At 41.6% G+C, this 12,986-nt stretch overlaps 1 protein-coding gene across 8 annotated transcripts; it reads left to right on the top strand.

Moving 5' to 3' along the window:
* Positions 1-474: 474 nt before the first annotated feature.
* TMEM177 (transmembrane protein 177) lies at positions 475-12,652 on the top strand. Of its 8 annotated transcripts, none has more exons than XM_085584978.1 (3): positions 475-615; positions 10,062-10,392; positions 11,510-12,652. In XM_085584978.1, exon 3 carries the CDS (start codon positions 11,523-11,525, stop codon positions 12,471-12,473), a length of 951 nt encoding a protein of 316 aa, XP_085441104.1. In that variant the 5' UTR covers positions 475-615; positions 10,062-10,392; positions 11,510-11,522; the 3' UTR covers positions 12,474-12,652. The 8 variants fall into 8 exon arrangements, with proteins under 8 accessions (XP_085441104.1, XP_085441107.1, XP_085441108.1 ...); XM_085584981.1 differs by having other exon boundaries at positions 477-615; positions 10,291-10,392; XM_077784948.2 differs by lacking the exon at positions 475-615 and adding an exon at positions 7,015-8,612 and having other exon boundaries at positions 10,291-10,392.
* Positions 12,653-12,986: the final 334 nt, after the last annotated feature.

The raw sequence follows: 12,986 nt of genomic DNA, 5'->3' as shown, positions 1-12,986 counted from the left end.
ATAATTTTGACATCCTCTGTGCAATAAGCAGCTTTATTTCAGATTGCACATAGCCTACATTTTGTACCATAGACAGCTTTACAGAGTAAAGCAAGTTATACAGTGGCCAAATAAAAGATGAAAAGGAGCAGGTTGAACCTTTCAGGCACAGGGGGTTTTTTTGCTAGAAGGTCTGCCAGGACTACATTGTCCTTCTGGTCATTATTAGAACAGGGTTTTTAGGTTTAGAGTTTTTATTAGACTTTCCCTGATGCTAACAACAGTATATACACATTTGAGATCTTGATTTTTGTGTAAAATGGCTAACTAGTACAGTTCACATATTTAGAAATGGTCCTTAATGTTTGTAAATTTGTAGAGGAAACAAGAAATATGCAAAGGGAACAAGACACAGGTGGTCCTGATCATGAGATGAATCAATTAACCTGGGGTACATTTAAGGGGGAGAGAGAAGTTGCTATTGAATTAAGTCTGTTTTGGAAGAAAGGGTGTTTTTGTTTGGTTTTTATATTGGGGATTTTTTTCTCCCTATGTTGTTGGTTGTTCTGCAAGTAAAGCTTTTCACACTGCTCCTGACTTACTGCGTTACTGAGGATATACTTGGATGACAAACAGGTCTGTTGATTGCTTTTCATTTTTAATTTTTTTTTTTTTGTCTGCACTATGGTTTCTATCTGTGTGTGCATTTCCATGTATATTGTTTATTCCAGTTCTTTATTTGCATGGAGCAAAAACAAATACCTGAATGGTCTCTAAGAGTACTCAGGAACAGTCTTCCTATCCTGTACTGGATGGAATGTTGACATCTGTGTGCAGAAAATCATGGTATCAGAGGCATCTGTAAGCTATAGTCAGCTCTTCCTGGTTAGAGTGCTGTTTTGCAAGTTCTCCTAAGCTTATATCTCCTGCATGTTTGAATAAGACAATCATGTGACAGAAATAGATGGGGTTTTTTTCTGTTTTCGAGCTGTGGACACCATGATGCCTTCTTACCTGGTTCTTAGATGTTGTCCCTGATCTGTGAACTTGCTCTCTGTAAACGACTTTGGCTATCTGCAGCACTTGATATGGCTGCTCCTGACTTTGTTTTTAGCACTAAATTATCTATGACAAGCTACTCAGTAAATAGTTATCATATTATGTGTTAAGTTTTCCTTTGTTTTTATGGGTAATGTGGACTGCTCCTTCAAATGCAGCTTTTTGATTGACTCTCCAGTTTGTCAGGTCCCATGTGATTCTCCAGATGCAATTGTGCAGTCACTGTTATCAGCCCCAAATTAGCAGGGAGATTGGTTTGCATTCATCAGAAGTATTCTTGGCATTTACCAACTTGTGTTTCAGAATGTGGATTACTGGTTATCCCTGTGTCTTCCCTTGTGACATAAAAATGTAAAATTCAGCACTGATAGCCTCCTGTAGGTGTGGTCCAACATTCACAGGTTCCTGCCTTGCATATTCTTTGTCATGGAGTTTCATACTTGTTTACCTGTACCTAGCATTTTATCTTCACCATAGTCCACTTTCTCAGTCCGTTGTTTATATTTTAAGGCGAAGAATACCTTCAGTTGGGGAAAATTTATGGTTTCTACTTTGGGTTTTATTAATAAGTCATTAGAGGCTTGAAGAGGATGTAACACCCCTGATAACAAACAGTGACTCTCTGAAACAAAACTAGTTTCTGCAAACCAATGTACTACATACATTCCCTTTCGTAGGATGCTGGCTGGGTTGAAGTTTGTCTCTGGCTTTTCATGGTTATTTCTCCTCATGCAGAGTAATTTGTAGGATGTGAAAAAATCCAGAGTGGTTATTGTTTTATACCTATGAACATAAGTTATCACTTTAAATGACACTGAACCTGTGGTCCTTCAGTTTTCAATACTAAGATCTGCATGATTTTAGTTTTGGGCAACTCTTGGAAGACAACATAAAAATGTGTTGTGGTGTGACTGTAGGTGACAATTACATCAGCTGTGCAGGTCTTCAATGTTTATTTTAAAAGGTACTCACAACATCTTTCTTTAGAGCTTACCTTCACAGATTGGGATGCTTATGCTGCAAACCAGCTATAGGAAATTGTGTGTAGCCCAAACTTCATTAGGCATCACCAGCAATAAATAATCGGAGTGGTAGTAGATGTATAAATGAACTTGATATTATGGTAGCCAGATTTCATTTAAGCAACTACCCTGAAAAAGCTATTGATCTAGAAAGCTGGTATTTGATTAAAGAGATGTTCATAAACCATTGAAACAAACCTAGCTCTTTCAAAACAAATTCATGCTTAAACAGGAATGAGTCTCTCTGGGTTATACTGCTTTCTCTAGACCTTTTAGCTGAGAGAGGATCTCTTCAAAACTTAATTAATTTGCAAGTACACAAAGTTGATCCAGTCATATATAAAGCTGCAAGATGTGCAGTCTCAGAATCTGTGCAGTCTGAAATACAGCTCAAAAAGTTTCTAAAAGTACTGGAAGATCCTTAAATGACTGATGCAATAGGAACACGGACTTTTCAGTGGCCGAACACGTTTTCCCAAAAAGAGTGCGGGATCAGACCCCTTCCCTCCTACACACTGACATACCACAGTGCCAAAGCAGACAGATTTCACCTGGTTTGCAGGGTGGTTGGTTTATGGAGAACAGCTTTGGTTTACTGTAGCTGCTCTCTGCTTCATACACTCTGTGTAAGACTTGATCGTCTCCCACTCAGAAGCTGTTATTTTTCTCCTGTTAGACATGCTGTCCAAGAAAAAGCTATGTGTTACAGCTATATGTGATCCCATCTTCTCATTATGACCTTTTCGTAAGTATTTTAAAGTAAGACCTCTGACTGAGAAAAAAAACTTAGATGGCACTTTGAGAGTGGGTAAAAAAAGCTGTAGGCAGGTATTTTTGATTAGAAACACAACAGGTTGGGCCTGAGCCTCCAGCTCCCCAGCAAAGCACTGGGCAATCAGTAGGGTAACATAAAGAAAATGCCAGATTTCCAGTGCCAAAGAAAATGATTTGTGCATTAACAGAATGTGTCTTTTGTTACTGTTATCAGCATGCGTCTCCTTTTCCTAGACTGTAAAGATGTGGAACTGAGCTTTGGTAATAACACGGAATAAGACAAGTCTTAAACAGATTGACTTAATAGGAATCCAATGTTCCAAACAGATCTCACTTTAACATTTATCTTGCATTTTCTCATAATTTAATTCTGTTATTTCTAGTGATAGCTCTTCCCTAGAACTGGGATGTCTTTTCAAGTGACTTGAGGCAGAGAGGAATCTCTGGTCTGTTGCTACAATAGAATGTACTGTTTTTTAGACTAGCTGATATTCTGTTTGTAGCTTCCACAGGTTTTAATGAGACAGGAAAAATTACCCTTATCTGCAGTGATAAGGACCTCCTGGGAAGGTCATAGCATTTGTGAAGTACTCCAACCATGGAGTAATGCTCAGTGACCACCTAGGTTGATTGACTCAGTGAAACAGCCCCAACTTCTACTTTCTTTCAAATCTCATTACCTTTGCAGTAACTTCAAATATTCCCAAGATTAGACAGTATGATTCAATCTGTTAAATATTATAGTATCGCCTTGAAAAATTGGCATCCTTTCCTTCCCAAGGCACACTTCTTCCAATTCTGAAGGGAAATGGTGCTAATTAGATGTATTAAGAAGATATGACATATTGATTCACTATAGTACCTTCCTTTTAGGAAAGCTAAATAGCAAGACCAGAGCTCTTAAAAATAACTGCATTAGTTGCAGACAGTGAACAATTGTCCTGGTTAACAGCTTGGCTCATGTGCACTGCCAAGAAATCCCAGGCTAGACAATGAACTTATGTTTGTCAGCTTTCATTTGATTTCACCAAACGACATCACAATGGTGTCTGTAATACAACTAATGCAATGTGGTGTAGGGTCTGTTTGCACAATATGGATACATCTGAAGCAGTTTTAAACAGCATCAGACTACCTGCAGAACCATGGACTTCAGCATGAATTGATTTCACCAGACTCTGCAAGTGGTTTTGCTTCTCAGCTCTCTGCTGCAGGTATCCAGATTTTCCTCTAGCACCCATATTCACCTGGATATCACAGAATCATCAAGGTTGGAACAGATCTTCAAGATCATCTAGTCCAACCATCAATGTAGCACCACCATAGTCACCCCTAAACAAAGTGGATGTGCGTCTATTAGCCTCAGCAGAGATCGCAAGGCACATTCAGATCAAGGATTTTTTGATGATTATACTCAAAGGAGTACTGCTTGAGGGAAGGATTTTCTATTTTACTTCACAGGGTGATGACTCTATCAGCTTCTGGTACATCCAGCTAGAGGTGAGGGAGCTTGTACAATTAGCCCCCAGATATGAAAATGCAGTAGCAAAGAGATAAAAACCTGCATATTTTCCCTCTTCTGTGTCTGCTGCCACAGAGAGTCTGTCTGAGGTATGTGCAGGTCTGGATCAGCAGATCAATACTTCAAAGACTTTGGAATGAAAAGTCAGTCCCAGAGCTGTGTAGGCATCCAAATGACTTGCAGCCTCTTTATGACTTCTAAAACACTAGTTTTTCATCCCTGATCAGTTCCAAGCTGTGATACATTAGGGAAGAAAATATCTTCCCAGCTCCTTTAAAGACTTTCTTCTTTACTGTGATCTATGTACCTGCCAATACCAACAACATTAGTCATCTTTTTAATCCTTCTTAAATCTGTATATTTATGTATATAAATACTCGGGTTTGAAGGTTTGATTTGAGACCAGAAATAGAATTCCCACTTCCCATGCCTGTGTTTCTGAATGTTTATCCTTTATTATGCTTGTCTACAGCACCCATCTTGAGAGGAAACACAAGGTATCTGTCTTTAACAACATGCACAAGCCCCAGGAATAAGCAAAATAGTTGTGAATAGTTAATCTTTTTCAACAGAAGAGTCTAATAAGGAGATGGGAACTTTGTTTTTTCTACTACTTCTTATACATGCCTTTGATTATAAGCATAAGAATGCCATTTCAGCTAAACTTTGTCCATAAACCTGATAGAAAGGAAAATGTGGTTTCTAATGTGCTCTAACTGAGCCAAAAGCAAAATCCTGGCATACAGGCAAAATTTGCAGTTGTATTCCCCATCAGCTGGTGAGTGTGAATGTTCCATGAGTGGAACACATGGGACTACAAGAGGCACAGTGGGAATGGGACATGCCAGTATATATTATCAATATTGGCTGCTATCTCCCTTTCCAGCAACAGAAACTGCTGGGATCTGAAGAGCTGCACTTTCATGCTTTTGCTCAATGCTATGTATGCTTCAATTCCACTGTCACTGTGCTATTTGCTGCAATTTGGAGATGGGCAACTTACTCAGAATGACAGCTGAAAAGCCCAACTTGCCACAAGCTCTTCTTCCTCTTCAGTGCAGTAAGATGACTGCTCAAGTATGAACAGGCTCAACCTTTTGGCACCTGTCAGGAACATTAAAGGTCACTTAATACAGCAATTTTCAGTGCATTTTCTGCTGAGCTGGAAGTAGTTCCAGCACAGGGCATTGTATGTCACCTTAGTACAGGTACTTTCTAGGCATATGTTGTGCTTCAGAGCATTGCACTGCTTCTGTGTGTTCATTACTGAAGCACTACACTCGGCAGTATTGAAAAGCAGGCCAGGGAGCTGCACTTAAAAGAAGGCTCACAAGCCACACATTCCTTCACAGAAAGATCTTCCCCAGACCAGCCAACACATCTCACTCCAGGACCTTTTCACCCTCTAACATTTCCTCTGTTCATCAGACCTCTCTGTCCCCATGTCTTGTAAAACCCCCTAGTGTCCACACTCCAGACCCCTGGTTTTCATTATTATATCCATAGGTAACTGGTGGATGATCTGTGTCCTGCAGACTTTGAAATCTCTCTCCTGCAATGTCTCTTTCATCTGACACCTGGGGCATGCAATGTTGCATACATTTGTGCCAAAACGATAAGGTTCTTATTACCCTCCATTAATGTTCATATCTAGATAAATCGGATAAATAGACTCCATAAAGGAAGAAGATGTTGAGGGAAGACATGTCTATATCTTAGTCTGGTGGACACTCACTGACTAACCACATTCACATTTCCACTTTGGAAATCACATGAGCAAAACAGACTGCAAGACCACATAAATCATTAACAAAATGAGTGACTTTCAGTTCTGTATTTAAATGTCAATTTTTTTCCTAATGTAGCAACAAGGCTTCATACATACAGATTGCAAGTTAGAGAGGCTGCTGATGTTAGGTACCCCTGTCTTATGGTAAAATATGTGAGAGAACTGGATCATATTCCTGAATGAGTAAAGGCAGAGCGTGTCCTACAGCACCATCTAGCAGGCTAATTTAGAAGTGGTCCATATCCCTGGATCCATGACTACAACAATGAGTATGTTCATCAAAACCAGGGTGCACTTCATTCTTGTTTCACCTTCCTTGGTGTAAGAGCTGCTTCTCGAAACCAGAACTGTGCCAGCATGGTGATTAGTAAAGCTCAGTTTCTATTTTACCCAGTCGTATTAATTATAAATATCTTAAGAGAAACCGTAGTAAGAATGCAATGCCAGTTTTTTGAGGTTTAGTTTAAGAAATCCTTCTTTTTTAGATCTCTCCACCTGGTACAGAAGCACTTCTCAATGTAAGATTTCACAAACCCACCCAACCTTCTCTCCGTATTCACCAGCAGGATAAGTAAGTCTTAGTGTGATGAGGGATTTTAAAAGCCTGAGAGTCTCTGTGTGTTTCAGTTAGTGTGACTCTGTTGTCCATCGTCACCTACACACATTTTCTTTATACATCTTCATGAAGTATGAATACCAATGCCAACCTACAAATTGTAAGTTTCAGCAGAAGATGAAGCTCCATGCTGAGGCTGCAGAACAAAAACTGTAACAGCTCTCTGCTGATATAAAGAGGGATATGAAGTTTTTGTTGGTTTTTTGTTTGTTTGTGGGTTGGGTTTTTTTTTGTTTTTTTTTTTTTTTCCCTGGCTGCCTCATACCTTTTTAGAGCCTTGGCACTTCTCAGAGTTTTCAATGCTCCCATTCTGCTTAATAACCTAGCAGAAAATGATGCCTTTTTGTCTGTTGCTATGTTTTCTGCTAATAATGACATAAACGTGGTAATTAAGAGGGCCTGATGGGTGACAGAGCTGGCAAAAAGTGGCTCAGAGAGGGCCAGGTGAAAAAGGTGGAATTTGTCCTCTGATTTCTCCCTTTGGGTGGCAGCAAACTATTCATCTGCCTTGCCATACTCCATAAAACCATAACCTAAGGGTAGAACTGTGCCCTGTCATGAAGGAATGTGTTTTCTTAGCAGTTAGCAATCTGTTTATTGGAAGTTAAAACCAAGGTTGTCATTACCAGCTTCTGTTCACAACAGGCTATGCCTAGTCAGGCCTGTTTAGCACTAGCATTTCTAAAAATCAGATCATCTAGTAGGAAAAACATCGGATAAATTTCTTCATTAGGATATTTTCATGAAAGTCCTAAAAATCCCCATGAATTTGAAAGACAACTCCTAAGCAGTCAGTGTACAAGCTTAATCTTTTCATGTGAACTCCAAGTGTCATGGTAAAATGTCTGGGAACTAAACCTTTACTGGTAAGAAATACTTCAATCAGGGGCTGCTGCAAAGAAAGCAAGATCTGTCAAAATTAATCATAAGCAAAAAGTAAGAACAGCTTGCTTTCGTTTCTATTCTGCTGCCTCTCAACCCACTATCCAGCATAATTTCCATGTGGATAGTGAAAAATTATTACCTTATGACTGCCTGGTGTGAAGGGACACTTTGAAACAATCATCCAGCATCAGTGCAAACCTCCCATAAATGAGACAAACTCAACCTTTTACTATCCCCTACACAATAAAATCCTATCTGGCCAAAAGCACTTCTGTATCCTTGCTTTGCAAGGACTGCACATCCCAGGGCAAGGCTGGAGTTCCCAGAGCTCCGCCCTTGGATGCCAGGGCTTCCAAAGGCTGCTGCTCTGCCACCTCCTCTGCATTTCACGTCTTTCTAGGGCCTTGGGAGTGCCCAGCCTGTAGATCAAATCCACACGGGTTTATGGCGAAACCACACTGCTTTCAGCAAACAATAACTGTAAAGCAAGATTAAAAATCCCTGCGCGTGCTACTTTCCCATTAGGAATGACAGAGAAATCAAATCCTACACGGCGGATGCCAGCTCTGCGCCTTGCTGCCTTACGGCAAGCATCCCTGCCCTGCAGTGGAGAGAGCTGAATAAACAACACAGATGTACAGTGTTTCGCAGGAAGAACGCTGGGAGTTTAGCGCACAGAATTAGGTCGTGACGCGGGCGGAGAGCGGCACGCCCGCCTCACGCTGCGGCTGCCCCTGGAGGGCTGGGGCGGGCGTCTCTTGCTCTCCGCCTGCAGCCGCAGGGGCCGGATCTTCCCCTCGCTCCGCTCGCCGGAGGGCAGGCTCAGCGGGTCGGATCTTCCCCGAGGCCGGGTCCGCCCGTGTCACTGCGGGCACACGGAGCCGCCCTGAGGGCAGCCCAGCCCCGCCCGCCACGGCTGCTCCGCCCGGCCCCTTCCGCCCGCAGCGCCGCCTCGGCCGGAGCGCGGTAGGTGCCGGGCGGGGCGGCTCCGCACGGGCCCCGGGGCGGTGGGTTTCTGCCGCCCTCCTCTAATGTGTTTTTAATTTTCGTGACAGCCCGGGAGGCGGGTCTGGCCCGCGCCCCGTTTCCTGATCGATCGTGCTTTAAGTTGGGCTTTCTCCTCGGCTACGTGCGATTTTAAAGCAGTTAAATCAGCAATACGCACTTGTTATGGCCGAACCTGTCCAGATATCCCCCATCTGAACTTTAGCTGTTACAGATCTCGGAGTTCAGTGAGAATTAAGTGCCTGTGACGCCGCAGACATAATTCAGCGTGTGGTGGAGGCCGCCGTGTAAGCTTGGTGGTGGCTTCATGGTTACTAGAAAGTTGAATTTTTAGGATATGGGCCATATAAATTGCATTGCAGTTTCCGGCTGCTTTCCTCAAACATCAATTGCACAAAGTTTATGAATAAAAATAAAGATGCCATGCACCGTTAGGGTTGCAGTGGGATATCTGCAGGAGCTGAGCATCTGCACTGACTCCAGGGGAAGGTTTGAAAGCATGAATGGTAAAATGTGATGTCACCAGTTTTCCTTTTATTTTTCTGAGTATTGACTGTTATGAAAAAACTAATGCTCTGTGGCATTTCCTGCTTACTTTTGCATTCGATGTGCACAATCACATTTGATCATGGAAGGAAGGAGTTTTCATTAGGAGAGTGGAGTTTTCAGTGTGGTCTGTCCTTTCCCACACGGGTGTGGATGTAAGCTGAAGAAGGGCTTTTTTCCTTGCAGCATTTCTAATCTTAAAACTATGTTAGCCAGCTCTAGTGAGTGAGAGGGCATTCTCTGACAGGAGAAACCTGTAGAGCCCCTGCCTCAGCTTCACAAGAGGATCAAGTGATAGGCTCCCTACAATCATCCCCTTACAAGTGCTTCCCCCTGCTCTATAAATGACATGACCTTTTCAATCAGATCTAGACTACCAGATTTGCCAGGAGGTCATAAATTTCAAAATGGTCATTTGATTTTAAGTATTACTATTTTCTGGTTTTTAGTTCTATTATTTTCGTTCTAGTCTATTGGTTTCATCCAAGGTCTTGGCCCTTTAGTGTGTTTTTCTTAAATAATATTGTCAAAAAACTCAACACCTCCATCTTCAGCAGAATGTAAGAATACCAATAGTTACTACACGAAGAAATACATATTAAATTATTGTATGATTACATACATCGTTGTTTTTATTAAGCACTCAGTGTGTGTTCAGTGCAGCATAAATATTAAACAAGATTATTCTTCCCCTGGTGAGTTTACAGCCTGAAAGATCTTCATAGGAAGGAGTAGTAATAACATTATTAAAACACCACCTTTAAATTAATCTCTTTTTGTTTCCCTGTGGTTAACACTCATTTGCTGTTGATCATGACTGGTGTATCCTGGCATGTCCTGTAGTGCTGTTTGATGATGTTACAGATCCCAGTTGTCCACTCTAATGCTCTGTGAGAAGTTCTTGTTCAGCACATGTGGAAGGAGAGCATATGTCCCTGCTTCAGCTGCTGCCATACAGAGCCCAACAACATAGCTGAGACCCACCTTTGATGGTACTCCAGGCTAAGACTTTGGTTGTTGTATCAAAGCTCCATTCCCTTCTGCCACCTCGGCTTCCTGTGAGGACAGCTGGAAACACTCATGTCTTTAACAGCTGCAGCAAGATTCTATGAAGCTCCTGTGTTAAAGCTCTGAGAGAAGAGACTCCGCAAATGAGGAGTGGCGTCCAGTTTTCACTGATTTCTGCTGGATTTAGGTGCCTGCTTCACTTTTATACGTTCATAGTAGCATCATTCTAGGCGGGAATTTTGTACCAAATAGAATATTTTTTTAAGAAGAAATTGGAGATTTCCTGGGCAGAGCGTGTTTTATGGCTTGGATTATTAAAGGAACTGATGCTTCCCAAGGGAAGCATGACTCTTGAACTGAATGAGTTGGCAGGTTTGAAAGTTTTTATGTTTATTTGCTTATTTAAAGAGTCATAACATAGTTGTAGGCCCTGAAACTGTTTATGTTCCAGTTTCTGCTCTAGATTGAACATAGTATTTGTCAGAGAAGTTAGTTCAGAGTCAAATTTTTAAAAGTAGCTGCTGAAAGCATGCTGCTTTCTGAAAATAGCTTTTTGATAAGTTAGCTGGAACCACTGCCTGGAAGTTGAAATCTGAAAGAAAAGAAAAAAAAGCAATGTATAAAAAACACATACTGTTTCTTGGTTTTTGGTTGGTTGGTTGGTTTTTTTGTTGCTTGGTTTTGTTTGGTTTTTTTTAATACTGAGTTTGACTATCAGAACAAACTTCTAAAGGAAAATTCTGTCTCCTGAAATTTTTCAAATCAAATTGTGATCCTATTTTGAAAGTTGTAGTCAAACTCAGCTTATTGAATTTAGTATTCAGGTTACTGATTAAAATTTTTGCAGCTGCACTCTAGAGGAGGTTGGCATAGACTGATCTAATTACTGGCTCTTTCTGACCTCAATACCCATAGACTGTTTAGTGGAAGGCAGGAGTGGGATTGTGCTAGCAAGGATTAGACAAGTATGTTGGGTAAAGACAGGCTGTGTTTTGATTGCTGGGGGAGGAGGAAGTGTCGTGGCTTTAGTGTTGTCTTTATTGTGGTAAATTGATTTACTGGAGGAAAGGGAGAAGTTAATTCTTCATATCAATCATCCTGTATTGCAAGTCCCAAAAATTGTTATGTATCTCTTCCTCTGTAAAGATGCTTTGTGTTTTGTTAATGTAAAAATTTGTTTCTTTGGTTATTGTTCTCTGCTTCTTCTAATGTTTTCTGCTCTGGTTGTTTGGGGTTTTTTAGTGCTAGGGAGATGACAAACCGATCTGTGCACACTTTAATTCCTGATTTTGTGTTATGAACAGGTAGGATTTGACTATGGCAGTGTGGTTCCTGCGGAAGGCATCTGTGTGGTTAAAGAAGCACAAGATCACTGTGTTGGCCGTTTCTTGCATGGGACTGCTTGGCACTAACCTTTCCTATCATGTGTTTCCTGAGCAGACATTCAAACTGCTCCACGAGTGCTGGTCAGAGGGGCAGCCAGCTGAGCTTTCAGAGAAGCTCTGTGGTGTGTTTCAGGATGTCCTTCAAGACACTGGTGTGAAGTCCACTGGCTTCTACAGAGCCTTTGCAGCTTCTGGCTTCCAACCTGTGAGCGCTGGCATTCCCTGGCTGCCCGCAGGCTGTTTGGTGGGCATCCCACCTAACTTTGATAGCACAGCCAAGGATAAAAAAGGAATAGTCAACCATATTGTTGTAATAAATGGCAAGGAAGTAGACTGGGAGAGCAGTGAAGGTGTGGCTTTGAAGGAAGCTCTCACATTTTCCCTTAAAGCTCAGAAGTTTGCCATTGCCAGAGAAGTTGTGTACTTGCAGAATGGCAGCCCTTTAGCAAGTGCAGTTGTGGCTCCAACTTGCTTGGCTGGGACGTTTGTCTGTGGGACTGCTCTAAAGCTGCTTCTGAGGTTATCCACCGGCCCCGTGATCCTCCGCGGCCTCTGTAACCTTGTCACTGCCATGGGAGGACTGCTCTGCTATTATGTCTCTTCTGATGCCATCACCTATCACCTGGACTGCAGGGCCGACACGAAGGCAGCCAGGCTTTCCGAGGACTATGCCAGCGGTGGCCTTGAATTTTATGATAAAATCTTGTCCCGCAACAGGATTTTTCGTGGTCTGATGGGCAAACAAGGAATGAAAATGTATGCCCCAAGTGGTAACCTTTTCCCAAGGCACTGGTTCAGAATAAAGTATACCCCATACACTTACCGGAGAATGTTGATTCTTAATATTTTAAGAGAGCTCCAGGCATCTGATGGGAGTGCTTGAATTTTAAACTTGTGAATTATGTATTTTGGAACACCACTGTGATGCTTTTTTCTTTTTTTCCTTCTGTATCTTCAATAGAATTTTGGGGTTTATTTTTGCATATAGTTCGGGAAGAGTTGTTGCACGTTTCTTGAATAAAGAATTCTCTCTTAAAATATTAAAGACTTGCTTCCAAAGTGCTCAGTTCTGTGTGCATCTCAAATCACAAGGCTGCTGAGAAGGGAAACTTTTCAGACACTGATCTGGAAGTTCTGCTGTGCTGCATTGCCTTCCTGCCATTTCAGTCTGGCAAACTGGGAGGGGCAAGTCCAGCAGAGAGTTTTGTGATCATTATTATTTAAACTGGGGTGTTTGCCATTTTTCCTATGGAACAACTCAGTTATTTTAAAAAACAGGCACTCTATATTGTGTGGTTACATAAATATCAAGACACAGAGTATTTCTGTTCTGTGTAAGTTCTTGTGCTGTGTATATTCTTATGCTGCAATCACCATTCTTCAGTAGGAGACATTA

Source organism: Lonchura striata, chromosome 7, assembly GCF_050655825.1.
Source record: "Lonchura striata isolate lonStrDom1 chromosome 7, ASM5065582v1, whole genome shotgun sequence".
Taxonomy (NCBI): domain Eukaryota; kingdom Metazoa; phylum Chordata; class Aves; order Passeriformes; family Estrildidae; genus Lonchura; species Lonchura striata.
Note: the sequence above shows the minus strand (reverse complement) of the source record. Positions and strands in the feature narration are given on the sequence as shown.